Source organism: Zerene cesonia, chromosome 1, assembly GCF_012273895.1.
Source record: "Zerene cesonia ecotype Mississippi chromosome 1, Zerene_cesonia_1.1, whole genome shotgun sequence".
NCBI lineage: Eukaryota > Metazoa > Arthropoda > Insecta > Lepidoptera > Pieridae > Zerene > Zerene cesonia.
In genome coordinates this window covers 6,602,768-6,621,664 of record NC_052102.1, presented here as the reverse complement: position 1 = coordinate 6,621,664, position 18,897 = coordinate 6,602,768, and the positions used below count along the sequence as shown (strand labels likewise).

Sequence of the window (18,897 nt, the reverse complement as noted above, 5' to 3'; positions counted from 1 at the left end):
CTTTCTTCGTAACTTTTCATCTTTATAATGTTTGCTTGTGTACCAATTTAATATATTATTTTAATTCAAGATATTTTTAGGGGTATAATCTCTTAAGAAAAAATACTAAGTCATAATGAACTGTTATTCTCGAGCACAAAACTTTGAAATCATTAAAAATCGAGTCATTAATGTGCATGCTATTATATGTTTTATCTTTTCTGACACAAGATCCCTTTAATTAATTAATAGTTTTGTGGTGACATCGGCGGCAGCATGTTCTTACAGAGTGCACGCGCGCGCCAGTTTTACCGGGCTGTTGTCGCAAGCTTACATGTTGTCTACACAAATTAACAAGGAAACAACTATACATCACATCTTAATATTACAATAGTGTAAATTAAGAAATAAACAAAACCGACGGAGCCGGGTCCGCGTCACCTCCGCCTTTGCTGTGGTTCAAGGCTTTACGTGATCACAACTGTGCACATTAATGACAAAGAAAACCTTAGTTGTCACGTATTTTTGGTACCTTAAATTCTATTTTTTATCAGTGCTCTTTCCAACTCGACTTCAATAAATATCTTATCAATTCTTCGATGAAAGACAGCCCGATATACTTCCGCTCGCTTTTGTTTTCGTCGATTCTTCCACTAAATTTAACCTGCCGAACAATGTTAGAAATGAAATTTGGGTTCATAAAAGAGTAATTCGTTAGGAAAATATTAATCACGACAAAATGAAGATTCGAGATCGTCAAGCTAAGTCGAATAATGTCAAACCAGAAAAGAAAGGAATTAAACAAGAAAAACAGTTGGGAAAACGTTCACCAGTATTGGGATCATCGCCCCGACAAAGAACCAAGAGATCGGGAGTGGAGGCTGTCAAACTACACCTGGTGACCACCGGTGGAACCGGCAGGTCTTCACGATCAGCCACTGCAGTAAGTACCATTCGTTTACTATTGCGTTCGTATTAAATTGCGTATACAATCTCATGTCAAAAATTAATTATACTTATTTTTCTGTTTGTGTGATTAGGAGTCGATTTTTCGATAATTTCTAAAACTGCTAATTTAAGGTATATAACTATAATTAACCTCAAAAGTTATGACAATAGGGCAATAACTATTAAGAAAAAAGTGGAATAGGTACGTTAATATGGGTTAATATTACGTTATAATTAGCTCACCGAATGAACTAAGATAATATAAGTACAAAAAAATTATTTTAAACTACCAACGATTTCAAGTTATTTACACAGTTGATGTTACAAATTAAAAAATGTTTAAACATGTGATTTGCTTCATAAGGTAATTTCTGCCCATGTAAGGAAGTCAAAAATTACGAGATATGTTATATCCTTAAAATATGTTGTAAGTATTACAGAAACGCGTGTAGAAATCGAGTACGATCTTGAATATTAAATGACACCAACTCGTACACAAAATGCTTCCACTTTGACCATGACGCTGAAACCATGTGATCTGTTTATCACATTTACGAAGATCGTGACAACTAAAGATTATGGGCCAGTAAGAAATCTTATCACCTTGAACGGACTAATAAGAAAATCAATAACTCTAATTATAGGTTAAATTTCGACTATCCCGTAATGCGATATATACGAAAAATGGTTAAGCACTTTTAAACAAACATCTTGGTGATATTAGGAACCTATTAAGTTGTGATGGCATCAGAAGCCTCTGAATTATGTGATGTCAATAAACGAAAGATTAACATTTGCAAAGTCTTTTCCCGTGTGTTAGTTTATTTTTAAATTAATTATTTTTTTGTAACACAAAAAACAAATAATTTACTATCATAATATATGCAGTAAAAATACTAGCATTTCATCTGTGGAACAAATATATATGTATCTAATAAAAAATAAAACATAAATAGTCATGAATCTTGTATTTGTAGGATATAAAAATGTAAAAAATCCGCACTTGTAAACGTTAGAAATATGAGTATTAAATATTAATGATATGAAGATAATTATTCTAAACTATTTATCTAGCACTAAGCAATGTCATTAAAACAAATTAATGTTCGCACATACAGGTTTATTGATTAGACTTTAATTTAAGTGAAATTTAATTAATAAGTCTATTCGTTACTTCAAATTAATAATCTGCTCGGTCATATATTGGCCATAAATAAAGGTATCTACAAATATCCATAAAATAATCGCAAACGTTTACATATATCTATAGAATTCCAGTTGACCCGGCAAACGCAGTTAGTTCTATGTTACTCTTATCATTAAGGAGTATGAAAAAAAGATGTTGGCCGATTCTCAGACCTACTGGATGTGCATACAAATAGATTGTGATCCAATTTTTAAAAACGAAACATCCACTTTGGTATATTTTGCGAAAAGCTAATGTATGATTATTGCCTTTTTAAGGAGAATTTATTTTACTTCGAAATGATTATCATTAATGTTAAGTACGTTAAACACTTGACCGCTATCCCAAACCAACTTCAAAGTGCTTTACACTTTGTAAAGTCAAACTTGAAGGCGCGTTTATAGGGAAACGTGAGAGAACAGATGTCGCGATCAAATATGAAATCAGTTAATAGGAACTAAAATGATTATATATAACAAAAAATCTGAACCGCCGTAGTTGTAAGAATGAGAATAAAATTTAATGAAATCGCATCGGACGCAGCCAGCTAAAAGTAATGAAGGAAAAATTATACAATCAAAATTACAACCTCCTCCTTTTTTACGTCGGTTGATTTTATAAATATCCATTTATAAATCTTCGTAAACAATTTTAGCACAGCAATTATCCAAATAAGAACGATAAAAGGTAAATAAGCATTTATTGTTTTAAATAGTTTCAGTACATCACATGCCTAACTTACAATCGTTACAAATGGATTCATTAGGAGTGACTTAAGTACTTTATTTTAGTAGTTTATTTGGTTGTTTTTAAACCAATATATCAACGGTTTTTTCTATTGCTTTAGTAACCATTACTCTACTGGCTAGTTCTTAAATATAGGTGTACCAGCAACATTGTCAGTAATTTGACCAACTCGCACCGAGGGTACCATGCACCCACAGAAGATAAAGTTGAAATAGTAACATGCGAATGCTACTGAGCTTCGTTTGGTGAGAGGGCGAGCGGAGGCCCGCATCGTTTCACCACCAATCCCATTCTATTTCTTTACTCTTGTCCATTCCCTTAAAAGCGGGAAAAGCGAGGCTCTATCTCTGATGGCTTACCATAAGGCGAATCACCAGCTCGGTTATCGGTACAAAACAGACACAAAAAAAATATTTTTGAAAATGGTGTTAGTGGTATAAAATAAATATGAAATTCAGAGGCTTGTTTATATTTTTTTTCTATATGTAAGGTTATTCGAAACTCAATTAGGACCTAAATTAAATAAAAGTAAAAACCTTTTTATTTCTGAAGTGAATATATTTTGGGAATTATAGAGCATATCTAAAGAATTTCCTATTTTTATAGCTCGTATTTAAAAACACAAAACCACAAAAAAAGTGGACATTTAAGATGTTCGACAGTCAACAAAAACAATATTACATAGATGGAAATGTAGAATGACAATTATTTCTTGATATTATTTTATTCCAAATGCGACGATATTAGATTCATCCCCTAGTCGATAATCGTGTATCTTTCAAGATTTAATTAATCAATTAATTACATCACTCAATTACATAATTGTAATACGGTAATTGGTAGCAGTAATCCGCATCGATAGCGATTAAATTAATATTTGTTTTGCACTAAGCAAGTAAATTAATTTGTGGAAGGTAAAAAATAAATAATGTTTTAACAACAATTTAACCCATATCAAAACCTCTCAAAAGCGAAAAAGGTGAAAAAAGTGTAGTAACGCCAAACCAATTTTTTTTTTTATTACTTTTCACTTTTATATCGATTTAAATAAGCAAAGCTTAACGACTATATTTAATGTCAAGTCACAATCTTACTAGAAATATCGTCATTTTTGAGGTGTAGATAATAGTAGAGAAAATTATTTTTTGGTGAATAAAATTGAACATTACCATAGAACGTTTTCTCTATAAACCTACCCCTCCCATTTACAACCTCAGATCGAGCGTTATTTATTTTTCCTCTCAATTTTGGTATAATCTTTTCCTTGGTTTTATTCAACTATGCTATTTTTTTATTTCATAGCGGGCAACTGAGCTGGTTGTTGGCTGGTTGGCCTGATGGTAAACGATCCGCCGCCCATGTACATTCGCAGAGGCTCAGTCCTCTGAGAATGCGCTGCCCGCTTTAAGGGATAAGGGATAAGGAAAGGAATGATGACTCGAAAGAAGGAATGGACTGGGAAGGACTAGGTGAAGGAAATAGGCCTCCGGCTATCCCACCGTACAAAACACAATAGCAGGCTATTATTTCACGCCGGCTTTCTGTGGGGGTGTGGTACCACCCCGGTGCGAGCTGACCCAATTCGTGCCGAAGCGTGCTCGACTCCCGCAATAGAAATTTATTAATTTTAAAAACAACAAGCTTTATGTTTTGCAGAGCGCACAAGCACTCGTCTAGTGGAGATACGTTGTATGTTATATTTCAGTATGTTTTTCAACGTTTTTTAACATTGTTTAAGACTTTTCCATGGCCTACAGAAAACGACCATTACCATTCTGTTTCATATGTTCACTAAGCCCTAAATTTTTTGTGTACGCCGTGAGTCAAATGCCCGACGATAATATTTTGTGAAGGGCATTTTATTCGGACATTTATATATAGTAAGCAAAAATGTATCTATCCATTGAGTTATTACAATTGAGGATTTAAAAAGGATTACAATGATCACAAAGCCACGATTAAATACAAATATAACTACGTACAACTTAAAATGAATTAACATGAAATACATCTTAAATATTTCCATATACATTATCAGTGTTTACGTTGAGAATTTTAATATTGATGCCACAAAGCCACAGTCATGTGACAGGCACTTCAATTTGTCTCGTACCTACCTACTTTATTCACAATTTTTGTGTCAGATAAATACTGTGAAATTCCGTATTATCACTTGAAAAGAAATATGCGGTAGTTTATCGTAGACAATGGCTGCTAAGATCATGTCTTTGTTTCAAACGAAGATAACAGCTGAAGTGTCCCAACTAATCCATTTATTAATACCTTATTGCGTTTTCAATCAAGCATTTCCCAGTCTGTGACCAAACATGATTGTATCAAGGCTATTTTAAATGTGTACTTATCACACACTTGATTTAAAATTAGTATTTTTATCGCTTTTTTTATTGCTCCATTCAACGATTATTTACTGATGACTGTAGAGCCAAGAGTGCTTTTATATTGAAAATGCTTTTTACTATTTTTCATGTTTTTGTCCCCTTATGATATGAGAACGAATGATAACATTTTGTCTATTATTCTTTTTTTATTGTTTCTTATATTATATATCATTGTTAAATACGTAATTGGAATACTATAATTTATACATAATGTATCAAGAGTATTTAGAAAATTTAGAAATGCTAAACAATCAATTGATAGTCATCATCATCATCATCATCAGCCCATATATATTCCCACTGTCGTCGTCGAATTTTTGATTCTCAGACACGCCGGTTTTCTCACGATGTTTGACTTCACCGTTTCGAACAGTGATGATGTTATCCACATGTGCAGATAAATTGAAAAATCAATTTCTTGCACGCTCGCCTGGCCTCGAACCCCGACTTATCGATTTCGAAGTCCGAGGTCCTTACCACTGAGCCACAACTGCTCTTATAGATATAGATATCAATAGATAGTAATTTCGTATAAATATAATATTGCACTGAAAATAATTATTTTAACAAAGATTTAATATGTGAATATGAATACAAATCGCTATCTACTACCATTGTAAGTTCGGGAGTTGTGTATAAAATCTTTGTTTTTTCATTTAAAGTGGTTATTAAAGTACCGCGATATCGATCCTCCTGATAACTAGTCCTTGATCCCTTACAAGATATAGCTCATCTAAATCAGATAAGATAATTCTTAGGGACATTGTTTACATATTTTAAATTGTTTTACTGGAGTTAACCCTTCACTGGTACATTTGGTTTATTAATTCCAAATGCTAAATTATAGGTACCTTATTTATATTTTTGATATAATACAAACTACTACTACGCTACAAATTATTTTTTTTTTACAATATGTTCCTCGATACGCATATAATTTTTTCTTTTTCATCTTCAATTCATAGCTTCGTGTTTCTAGAAAGATAATATTTTTTCGACCATATCTGTATTAATCGTAAAAATAATACGAAATACCTACTTCGTAAATTAAAGCACAGTGGAATGGATATTTACACTCTTTGGTACCATCGCATAATAATGAAAATTTTGATAAAAATAACATAAAAAGAAGAACATGGCTCTATCTAGATGGACCAATTTTTTATATTTTATAGTCACGAGTGTACTCGAAATTATCCTGATTTTGTGATAAAATTATTATTATGTAGACAATATAATAAATTATATTTACAATCATTATAATATGTACCGAAATATTATTTCAGATATATATTCTTTTTGTTACATTTTTTTCTGAGCGGAAACCAGTTCCCACCTTATCCAAGTGCCAAATCTCACCAGATTCGATTGGCTGCTTTTGTGTTAAACCATCCTTGTTTTGAAACTTACGAGTTAGCACAGATAATATATACTAGTAGCATTTGTAATAGATATAATTATTTTTTTACATAATTTATAAAAAAGTTAGAGCAACAATCTGTAGGGAAATCATGAAGAGCAAAGCTCGTTTTCAAACTGCATTATTTTGAGGTATATAGGTGAGTCTTGATTTCACAACCAACTACAGGCAGTTAATGCATTTTATTGTTTACACGTGACTTGTATTAAATCATACACATAATACTGTATACTTAATTGCATTCGCTTAGTATCTTCTAAGAATTTCAAAGTATCCATTGTTTTCACCATTGTAATTAAATAGAAAATGGAAAAAAAAAACAAACAAAATAGATGAATATTATCATAAAGCGAAGGACTTTACTAGGTCTCGTTTTAAAACATTCGTGTTATAAAAACTGCAAACATGGTATTGTGTTTTGTCCGATGTCTGCGACTGGTTGGTCACGTAAACTGTGAATGGAAAGCATCGGCGTCAATTCTCCGGCGACCACTGCCGCGTCACATTCTCATCTCGCCCTTATCCCTTATCAACCACTCACACCTCGTGACTTGAATATTGTGAACTGCCGATACGATATAGGCAGCATCGAACGGTTGTACTTACACTGTAGTCGGATACTGCACCCTGTATCGGATGTGATAGTTATATCTGTGTTGAGTAACATTAATTGGAATTCATTAAGCCTTAAAGACGTTACTTCATTGTCAGACAGGTGAGTTCTACGCGATACATTCTAAATATCAATCATTTTTAAAACAACAATAAAGTTGAACACAAAATGCTAATTTAGGTGCAGAATAAAAGAAACATGCAAGTATTCATTATAAATCTTTTAAAAATAATTTATTTTATTAATTAAATTTAATTTATTATTGATTAACATAAAAAGGAAACAAATACACAGGTAAAATAGTTAACCGTATACAATTTACCGAACAATATTTTAATTTTTAACTCTATCAAGGTTTCCCATATATCAATCCGCAAACTATATATACCTAATATCTATGAAATAATATGTATAATATTTTAAAAATGCAATCAATTTTTTATTTATATGCTTTTAAAAAATGTATTTAATATGACAATGTATTATCATATATCCCTCAATAAATGACAAATGTTTCAAGTGTGAATTATAGCGATACATGTGGGTTTCATAAGGCAAAACGTTATGTCTGATTATTTTGATATAGTCTACATATTACATTTTTAGAATTTTGTTAAGTTATAAAAAATATTTATGTTAAACTGTATACATAAGAGGAATAGGAACTACTAAATAATATTTCTCAAGAACTTTTCCTTGAGAAGACTGGGTCACGCAACAAATATAGTCTGATAACAATGAAAGAATATTAATTTTAAGGAAAACTTAAACGGACAAACTGAGATTATTTATAAAAAAATACATTTAAATGATTTCATTTGTATTTAAGTTTATTATTATTTTATATTATATTAAATTGCTGAAGCATGCAAGCAATATTATGATACGAATTTCGTAATTAGAAAGGTTATTGGGATTTTTATACGAATTAAGCGTTTTTTTTCTCTTCTTTGCTACTTTTTTATGGACAATTTTCTTAGTAATGAATACGGTGATGTTGTATGACGATGTTGTGATATTTTTCATGGACTAGGACTGCGTTTCTTGGAGCGTGAATATATAATATACACCAACAATAAGTTTTTCAATGATTTTCAATAGAAAGATTTATGTAATTTTTATATTAACACAACACACATGTGCCAAGCTATAATCGATTAGCTATTTAACACTATTAACGTGGCAATGTATCCCAATTGACACGACTGAAATTGTATAAGGCCACCACCTTACATTGAAGCAGTTAGTGTGCAGGATATTGTGATAACTAATGCATGGATGTCCAACGAACCGGGCTGACCGACCATTAAAAAGATTATTTAAAATAATTCACATAATCCCAGTCAATTTTAAATAAAGTATCCCAGTTCAGTGATAGTGTCACAACGTCATAATGGTAAGTAAAAAAATAAAATTACTTTCCAAATTTGCATAACCGTTATAAAAGCTATTGTCTTATATAAACGCGACTAAAGTGTTAATTACTATTTATTCCTTGATTATATCCTAACAGACGTTAATGTTATGAGCGTGACTTTAATATTATCTAGCACCAACGTTAACTTTAGTACAAACACATTAATTTCATAACCTTTATTGATGTCTTCATGGCGTCTGTAAGATATTAACGTCCCCATGTTTAGTGTATGTCAATTGAATACAGTCATTATTTATTAGCGGTAAAAAAAATTCCAAATACGTTTTGAATGTATTTTAAACTGTTTGTTTAACCAGTTATTTTTATGTACATACGATCAGAATTCAATGTGTTACAATCTGCAAATAATACTTTTCCATGGCTCACAAATTATACATATATGGCTAGAATAATAATACGTAATTGTTGTACGCGAAAAGTATCATATTTTTTTTAAAGATACGAAACACTCGAGAATATTCGAAACACAAGTGTATATTCTTTATCTCTTCTTGTTCGAAAAAATAAAAAGTACTTTTCCACTAATAAATTATGTAAATTTGCATTCTTTACATAAAAGTTAATTTCATAATGAGTTTAATACTTTAAATGTTCATAACCTATTCACTTCAGTTCGCTTCTCTTTCAGAAACTTATATTAATAAATCTAAATAGTTATATAAAATGTCAATATCACAATAAATGAAAGATTACCATTATTTATTGTTTTCTTTTTTTTAATAAAATTATATTTGAAGAAAATATCATTAATCCAAAAAACAGCGAAAAAGATTACTAATAATATTAATAATATAAGAATAAATAAGTTAAGAGCGATATTGATATTTGAAATAAATAGGGAAAAAAGCATTTTTAACGAACAATATGAATTACATTCAATTGCTCCAGTAGTCGATAAGATAAGATCAGATTACTGGTAGGTAGGCTAGATTCAAGATTATCGCTTATAAACTCACTCAAAGATGAGTGGACAAAAACTTTTATGAATCTAATAACTAACAACCTGCATGTTTTATATACGTACATTCTTCTGAGTTAAACTGTAATAATAATTTTTTAAATAAACAAATATTTCACCATGAAGTGGCAATTGTCACATTATCGTGCTACATCTAAAATATTTTAAAAGGTAGTTTGTATATTATTGTGACAAGTTCAAATTACAAAACTCACAAAAATATGCAACTTACTTGTTTATTTACTTACGCGATGGCGATTACGCGTGGTTAATGACCTCTTCAAATAAAAATTTTATTTAGAATATTATGATTAAAACGGTATCTTCTACCGCTTTTTTCTACTTTCATAGTAATGTTTTTTGTTTGGTATAAGATTGATATTAAGCGGCAGTGTTTTTGTGGTCGTGTTTACATTATTAATATATACAGAAATTACAGAAAAAATATGATTCTATATTTCTTACCTTTATGCGATTCAAGTGTTAACTTAAGATATTTCAGTATCTTATCAGAATGAATATAAGAAAGGATAATAATCAGAGTATCAATGATACAAATATTTAGAATATTTTATAGGCCTACCAGAATTAAAATACCAGATTTAAAGTAATAAATAATAATTAATATATAGCTACATAAATTGCATAAGCTTAACATCTATTTAATATTAACATGCTAACTTTCATCCGCGACTATGCCGTCTTTAAGCAATCCTTGTCCCTCGTTTCTCAAACTTTCAAATTTCATTCAATTCCGCCCCATAGTTCTTGAGATTAACGCGTTTAAATAAATAAACAAACAAACTCATCAGCTCTTTGTATTAATATTAGACTTGCTAACTAGGTTATTATGTACTATATTATAAACAAGATTTAAAGAATTTTATTGGTAGATAAAACCTGTGAGAACGTTAAGACAGGAAGGATATACAGGCTACGTTTTATTATATTTAAAATCAAATGTGCAATAACGCTTATTATATTAATGAAATACTTAAAATTAACTCTTATTTGCATATCACAGTAAAATTTAACAAAAAACAATGAAACATGTTACATAATAAAAACTGTAAATCGTAAATGATGGGATAATGTATATAGTTTTTTCAATAAATCGAACAAAAATCGTGAAGTGATTACAATTCAATAGGTTAAATAAATAAATTTAAAAATATATTTAATTTTTAGTTTTATAACATTCAAATGCTTTAAAATCAGATTTTTAAATTCATGTGTGTGTGTTTGGTGCTCTTTCACGCCAAGACTGCTGAACCGATTGCAATGAAATTTGGTATGTAGATAGCTGGACAACTGGAATATCATAGAGGCAACTTTTTATCCCGACATTTACACAGGATACGAACTTACGCGGGAGAAACCGCGGGGCGCAGCTAGTCATCATACTAGTACTAGTACTAGTAATACTAGTACTTCTACTAGTAATGTTATAAATGCGAAAGTTTGTAAGGATGTGTGTGCGTTTGTTGCTCTGACGCAAAAGCTACTGAACCTATTGCAATAAAATTTAGTAAGTAGACAGCTGGACAACTAGAATAATATATAGCCAACTTTTGATCCCGATATTCCTACGGGATACGGACTTACGCGGGTGAAACCGCGGGGTGCAGCTAGTAAAAATAAAACGTCAAGTTGCTAGTTGTTTACGAGGAGGAAGATGACTGCAAAATATTTATATATAGTATATAATTTTATAATTTTTTAACTACAAACACGATAGCCTTTAAATGTCTATCATACAATATGTTAAGTGTCGTCTTTCTAACAATAAATAATAAATCAAGTAAAACAACGCTTTATCACATAATACAATACTAGGCTTTATTGAGATTCATAATGGACTTTTACTCCTATACAAAAGAAAGTGTACAAAATATCACAATAAAAAAAAAAATTTTTTGGTGTCAGAACTAGACCAAATTTAAATGGGACCACAGGGGAGGCACTTCTCCGCCGTGTTATGATAAACCAATTAATGGCCAGAACGCGTCATGGCTTAATTCTTTATTGTGGTCGAATAGCATATGAGTCACGACAAGCTATGAGGTCTTGTTGTGATTGTCAAGCGTTTTCATTGGAGCCATAACACAAAATTCGCGACGTGGCCCTTATACAGTGCGACCACAACGCGTTGTGTGTTATTTTTTCGCTGAGCCCTGAAAGAAAAGTAAAATACTGGAAAGGAAAATTTTACAAAAAGGGATTTAAAAGGGATTACATTATTTTAAATAAGAAACATTTAAAAATTAAAAAAAAAATCACTTCCCATATGCGGCAATTAATCTAGCTAAATATTAAAAATTCAACACTCTCATTACATATTTCATCCTTGCAGTGCACATAAACAATGTAAAAGATAATATTTCTTTAATAAATGCATTTTCTTAGAAATAAAAATAGCATTAGAAATAATAAAATAATAAGCTAGTTACCTTTTGCACTGGTTGCCTGGAAGAGACCACACTATTACCTAAGTGATAAGGCCTCCTATATTTCGTGAACATAATAGTAATAAGGTTCCTTTCCACTCTATATATATTGCAATTATAGATCCTTATCCAAGTCCGTATGATAATTTACAGATATTTGTTAATACGGAAATGTATATGCTAATGGCCAAGTATCACGTATTTGGTCAAAACAAAACCAATTTTTGATAGGTCATCACACTAGCTACGAAATAAGAAAATGGCTCTTGAAAGGACAGAATGTACTACAGTCTTGCACGATGTGTGAATGAATATATGTTTTTAATATCTAATTGCCGTTTGAGCTTGCAGTGCATGGCTTTACGACCCTAAAACTTTCGAATCACATATGAGATACATATGAATAATGGTGAATTTTGATCCACCATTTCTTATATGTGATCGATTTAAAATAGCAAAATTGAAGAGAAGAGACAGATTCTGTATTTAATATAAGTAATTTAGATTTGAAAGTAGTTAGTTTCCATAAAATAAATATTTAAAAACTCGTAAGTGTTATTTCTTGACCTATAAACATTTATCAAGACTTGTGCATTTCTTCTCCCGTCGAATAGATACCGCCACAGATATCATAATACTATAATAGATACCGCATATTGAATGCCGCGCCCTAACTAAATGCGTCAAGTAACACCGATTTCGAAACCGTGCAATTAATTCACTTACAAAAATCAACAACGGCCAATGTTCCACATAAAACGAACACATTAACAACTAGCATGCATGAGCAATCCAATTAAAGAATTGTTGGGGGGCTAGAGTGCGACAGTGTGACGGCGTCGACCACGAGAAGCGTAAACTACAAATAAACGTGTCATTATGATTGAAAACTCGTGGCCGGTTCCTCGTGAGAGATCATGTGATTGTGATGAGACCACTTAAGCAAATAAATACCGGCCTGGTACCCGCAAACCACTTCTGTCAACATTCGGCGTATCTACCTATTTAATATTGATTAACGTGTTGCATTGAACATGATAATGCCAAATGATTGAGCTATAACCGGGTATAAAAGCCATTGTGGTAATCTTTTATTTGTGTGTTGATTGAATCAATAAAATGACAATGAAAGTAAAATGTTATAACATAAAATCTCCTCTAAACGAAAAAGTATGAACAGTAAATATTTACAAATGCCGTGGTATTTTTGCAATTACTGACATGTATTTAGTTATAAAATAAAATGTGATGATGATGATGACCACAAATGCATATTTCTTAATTAGAATCACAAGAAAAAGAATTGTTAAATTATGTATAGAACAATAAAAGGAAGTAAAACTCAAATGCAAAACAATACACAAACTAGGATTTGTTAATTGAAATACGATAATCAAATCCATGTTTATATGCTCTGTACTAAATAAAGATACATGAAAACAAACAATAGCTTTGACAATCTTTGGTACACAGTACCTACGCAAGCAAATTAGAGTTTGTTCTTAGAATCCCAAAATTGTGCAAATGCAATTTTTTGAAAAAAAAAAACAATGTATGTAATTTATACTAATATTATAAAGCTGAAGAGTTTGTTTGTTTGAACGCACGAATGTCAGGAATCACTGGTCCGATTTGAATTATTCTTTCAGTATTAGATAGCACATTTATTGAGGAAGGCTATAGGCATATATGTACCACGGGCGAAGCCGGGACGGACCGCTTGTTTAAGATATAGACATAATAAAATATAGTACTTTTTTACCACCCTGTGCCTATGTAATGATGAATACTTATATATTATGGAAAGTTATATTTTATATAATTATATTTTTATAGATATATATAATTGAAAAAATAAATATTACGTTATATAGAGGTTATTTTTTATATTTATTCATTTTTCTACGATCTCTTTTTCTTCATGCTCCAAAATACACATTTAAATAAATGAAAATGCAGATAACAATTATTGAAGTTCCAAAGTGAATTTAAAGAATGCATCTAATATAGTGTACTTACTAAAAAGCATTAAAAAAATCTTAAAAATCGTTTCTCATCATGTAAATTGCCAATAAAATTTTTGCAGGGTCTTTTAATTAATTTTTAATAAAGTTCAGAGTTCCTAATACTTAAATAAAAATAATAATAAATGAAAGAAACAAATAGAAACAAGATGGCTTACACTATAATGCAAAAATATATAAATGAATAAAGAGTTAAAACAATCTGCTAATGATTGATGAATACATAAATATTTTTGTAGTCATTTTGACTCGTCGGTAAGACTTAGGTTTTAATGCGTTACATGATTGTGTGAATAGAGAAAACATGAAAAATAATATATTATATTCATGAGTTTATTATTTGCAAAATATATTAAGCTGAAATGATAATGTAAGCCGTCCGCCGGTGAGTAATTTCAGTTTCTTGTCAAACGTTGCGAGTTGCGCTCGAGTCGCCTCATATTTATAACGAGCAAATACGAATTTGTGCGTGGTTAAACTTTTTGTTGTGCTATTAAAATGATTAGTAATGGCATCAAATAAATAGGTATTTCGCTTAATATAAATTAAAAGATCGGTTAAGTAGAGTTTCTTGCTGGCTCTTCTCTGTAGAAACTGCTTTCCGAACCGGCGGTAAATGTTAAAAATATTTTATGAAGATTCAAAAGTGTCTTTAAGACGTCTAATTGAAAAGTAAATGTTTGAGTTTGATTTTTATTATACATACAGTTCGCACTTTGTATTGTTATATTGGATGTAAATGTTTATAATTATATCTGGATTCAGAAACTGTTCCTATTACAATTACCTAATCAAAGAAAAAGTTGATAATAACTAAAATTACAGTGCAAACTATAAAGCATTAAATAATAAACACATATTTATATTTTCCAGGTTCGTAAAACGAGCGTCCGAATGACAGCAATAAAAGAATATCCCTTCGACCTGAGTGATTTGCAAAATCAACAAAAGGCAGAAAACTTACCACCCCCTCAATATAGTGAAAAACCTCCAACCTCAAATTTGGCACCGCAAACTACCGCAACACCAGACGGCAAAAGAAAAGTCTCTATAATGGCTGATGAAAACAGCAAAGACAGGGAAAAAATGCCTTCTGAAAGGTGGGTGATATGTAGCTATTAACTATTTACTTCTTTCATTTTTAGTAAAAGATGATTAATACTATTATTTGCATGCGAACCAACCGGTATGATCCAAGGAACTTTCCTTAACTCAGGTTACTTTTGAAAGTGACAAAAAAGTTCATGCAAATTAAACTTATCATGTATTTATATGAAAAAAAACTTTATAAAGAAGCTCTCTTCAATCGATATTAGCAAAAATAAAACTTACCACGCCTGCCACTTTATATGAGCAATAATTGAGAAACAACAATAAGCGATTAATTAATATGCATTGCGTGTTTAATATAAACATAAAAACCGTAAATTCCTTAAAGAATTAGTGAATAGATAAATTGAATTGAACAATCACACGTAGGTCACCTAAGATGAACGAATACGGTTTAGTAAAGTTCCAATAAGTGAAATTTATCTTAATACTTATACATTTTTTAAAGTAAACAAGTCTTAAAATACATTAATCATACTCGTAGATTCCATATTTGTACAAAAATTATATTAATTACAATTAAATATGAAATAATATTTATAAAATAATTACTTAGAATATGTTATTTTATATAAACATACCTAAGGTACCTTTAATATATCGGCAATCATAGTAGTTGTATCGCTTATAACTGAAGAACGGTTGAGGTCATTTTAATGATTTTATTTTTCATTATTTATATCCACTGGGGACAAAACATCAACTGTTTAAATTTTGAAAAATTAAATAATAATAACTGAGACAAACAGCAAATGGAAAATGTACAATTAAACAAAAATTATCATACTCTTTATATTTCAGTTAAACGCAACAATATGATTATTACCATAATTTAAACATTCAATTTTGACAAAGGAGAGGCAAAACAATAAGAATTATTGTAAACAGCAATTCTATCAAAACATAAATCAATTCTCTTACAAAATACTTGACCTTGAAATATTATTATATATATTTGAATTTGATATGCTTTTCGAAATTAAAAACTTTTTAACGGATTTTAAACACTTTGCAGTCTCCACGCTCGCTGTAAAGTGTTCGAAACGTCGTGTTAATAATATAATGAATAAATCGCGTTTAAAATCCGTTAAAAAGTTTTTAATTTCTAAATGTATAATACTCGCGTAAAATAAAACACAAGAAAATTCTATTGATATGCTTTGTTGCGCTGTAACGTGGCCAAAAATAAAGGTACGCCGGATACTTTATACCGGACTTTAACATTGCCAGTGCATGCAATAGAGAACATGCTAAAGGTGTAGGCTGCATTGTTAAGATAGGAGACAAAGCAACTAATAGGGTGTAATAAAGATAAAATACATCAATGCAGCCACTTCTCCGGGTGTTCCAAGTATAACAGATGTGCCACAGGGTTAAATTCTGTGTCACTTTCTGTTTTTCTGCTAAAAATAATTACACACTGACCATTTCTTTTACGTGACCTACCTTAAATATATGTAATGTAGTAATGTAATCAAATAAAATTCAGTAAAGAAATATTTCAAGAACATTATTGCACGATGTAACTCTGTTATTTTACTAATAATACAGTTACGTCGTGGAATAATGGATATTACTAATTTCCTATATTATTCTTCTTTTTATTAATGGCTCTAAAACAACTTCTACAATACATTACGTATTATTAAAGATCGTCAACAAATAAAATAAATTAAAGCAAAATGCATACCTATCCCCAAATTTAGATTCTCGCTATCATATTAAGTAGCTCATTATATTAAGTAGCCATATAAGCTTACGATCTACGATATATTTATGATCGTATTTTAAACAGGCTGATCTGAAAGATAATTTCAATTGTAATTTTATTTCATAAAGCGCCGTTACGTTGAATGAATCAACTGTAATGAATATTAATAAACAAGCAAAATACTCTTGATTACTTCGCATATTTCTTTCGGCAAATATAGGAAACTATCTTCTGTATTTTGTTAAAATTATTTTTAATTATTATGAAACCACTAAAATATGTACTAAATGTTCTGTTCATTAACAAACGGTTTGCAATTGGAGATATGGCGGATATGGCGTATGTAGTCGTACCTTTCACTTGTACTCCTAGAATTATTATTACAAATCTACATAGAGCAATAACAACATTCATCTTTAGCGACCGTCACGTGACTGTATTTTGTGAAAGGTATGACGGTGGCTAGTGAACACAGAGCTAGAATGATTATGCGCCCGCGCCAAACCGTAGCTCAGCTTATTTGGCCATCCCAAAATGCGTACACAAATACTTACAACTTAAATGCTTCAATGGCCCAACTCGGGCGATGAATAATCACTTGACACTCACGTGACTTTAGTATTGGAAACCTACATTGTAATCGTTCCGAATGATATGTATGATGTACGCCCACATGACTAAATTTTTTAAAGAATATAGTTATTTCTCATAGTCGCATGTAAACGTTGATTATTTTTTCTCACTTATTATTTGATCTTTATGTTATTTTAATTGCTTTATATATAACTAGCTTTTCGCCCGCAGCTTCGCCCGCGTATAATTCGGTTATATCGCGCGACATGGTAAGGAATATTTTCTTCGTATTAAAAAGTATGTTTTGTTCTTTCCCACGTTTAGCTCCATCTACATACCAAGTTTCATCAAAATCGGTTTGACAATAACGAACTTTCATACAAACTTTCATCCCCTCTTTCAACCCTTTCTACCCTTTTTTCGCGATAAAAAGTATCCTATGTCCTTTCCCAAGTTCAGTTCTATCTTCATACCAAATTTTGTCAAAATCGGTTCAGTGGTTTTGGCGTGAAAGCGTAACAGACAGACAGACAGACAGAGTTACTTTCGCATTTATAATATTAGTAGGGATTAGTAGGGATAAGTCCAAAATGTAAATTTACAATTATAAACTCATCTTTTATATTGAATGAAAGTAAAATTACCGTTTTTAATTATTGACTAAATTCATATTTTTGTTAGAATGCTTTAATTTTTTTTAAAGAGAACTTTGACTATTATTTATTACCACATTCAAAATATTCGAAAGTACAATGGCAAAATTATCTATTTCATTCAGAGATATATTTTCTTAAATTGAAAATAGCCCTGAAGCTTATCTCCCCTCTATATAAACATATCAGGTACTCACCAATATGTCCAGGTATAATAATTTATAAATATATAATAGAAGGACATTTTTTTATAAATTCCTTTTTTATTGTACAGTATAGTTAGTAATATTGGATCCTTATGAGATACAAGGTTATATTCCAATTTAAACATTTTATCTAGCTACTCACAATTGTAATTCTAACATTTGGATCTGTATTTCTTACTATATTCTTACTTTCTTGTTATATAGCATATAAACCACAAAAAAAAAATCGGGGCACGAAATTTGTTTTTATGTTGTCGTTTATCACAATGGCGTAAACGCCACAAAGCATGTGCACGTAATATTTTCAATAATAAAGTATTTGTTTTCTTTATGACGTAGTCAAAGGTTTGGAAACATTTGTTTAATTATTATTAAAGTATGGTAGTGAGCATTGACTCGTCATTCAGTTCATAGATTATACACTTATATACTGGTATAGATTGGTCACTCGAAGTTCGTAGTGGAAATGTAATAACACCGAAACA

General features: G+C 30.6%; 1 protein-coding gene across 4 annotated transcripts in view; it reads left to right on the top strand.

Annotated features, from left to right (window-relative positions):
- Nucleotides 1–280: 280 nt before the first annotated feature.
- The window catches only part of LOC119828438 (sodium/hydrogen exchanger 9B2-like), a 30,678-nt gene continuing 12,061 nt past the window's right edge, over nucleotides 281–18,897 (top strand). The window contains exons 1-2 of one of the 4 annotated variants that reach the window (XM_038350589.1): nucleotides 281–922; nucleotides 15,033–15,259. In XM_038350589.1, the coding sequence (XP_038206517.1) occupies nucleotides 719–922; nucleotides 15,033–15,259 (431 nt within the window). In that variant the 5' untranslated portion in view covers nucleotides 281–718. Of the gene's footprint in view, nucleotides 923–7,200; nucleotides 7,395–8,548; nucleotides 8,689–14,546; nucleotides 14,686–15,032; nucleotides 15,260–18,897 lie in introns of those variants that run through there. The other 3 variants (XM_038350614.1, XM_038350597.1, XM_038350605.1) reach the window with 3 other exon arrangements.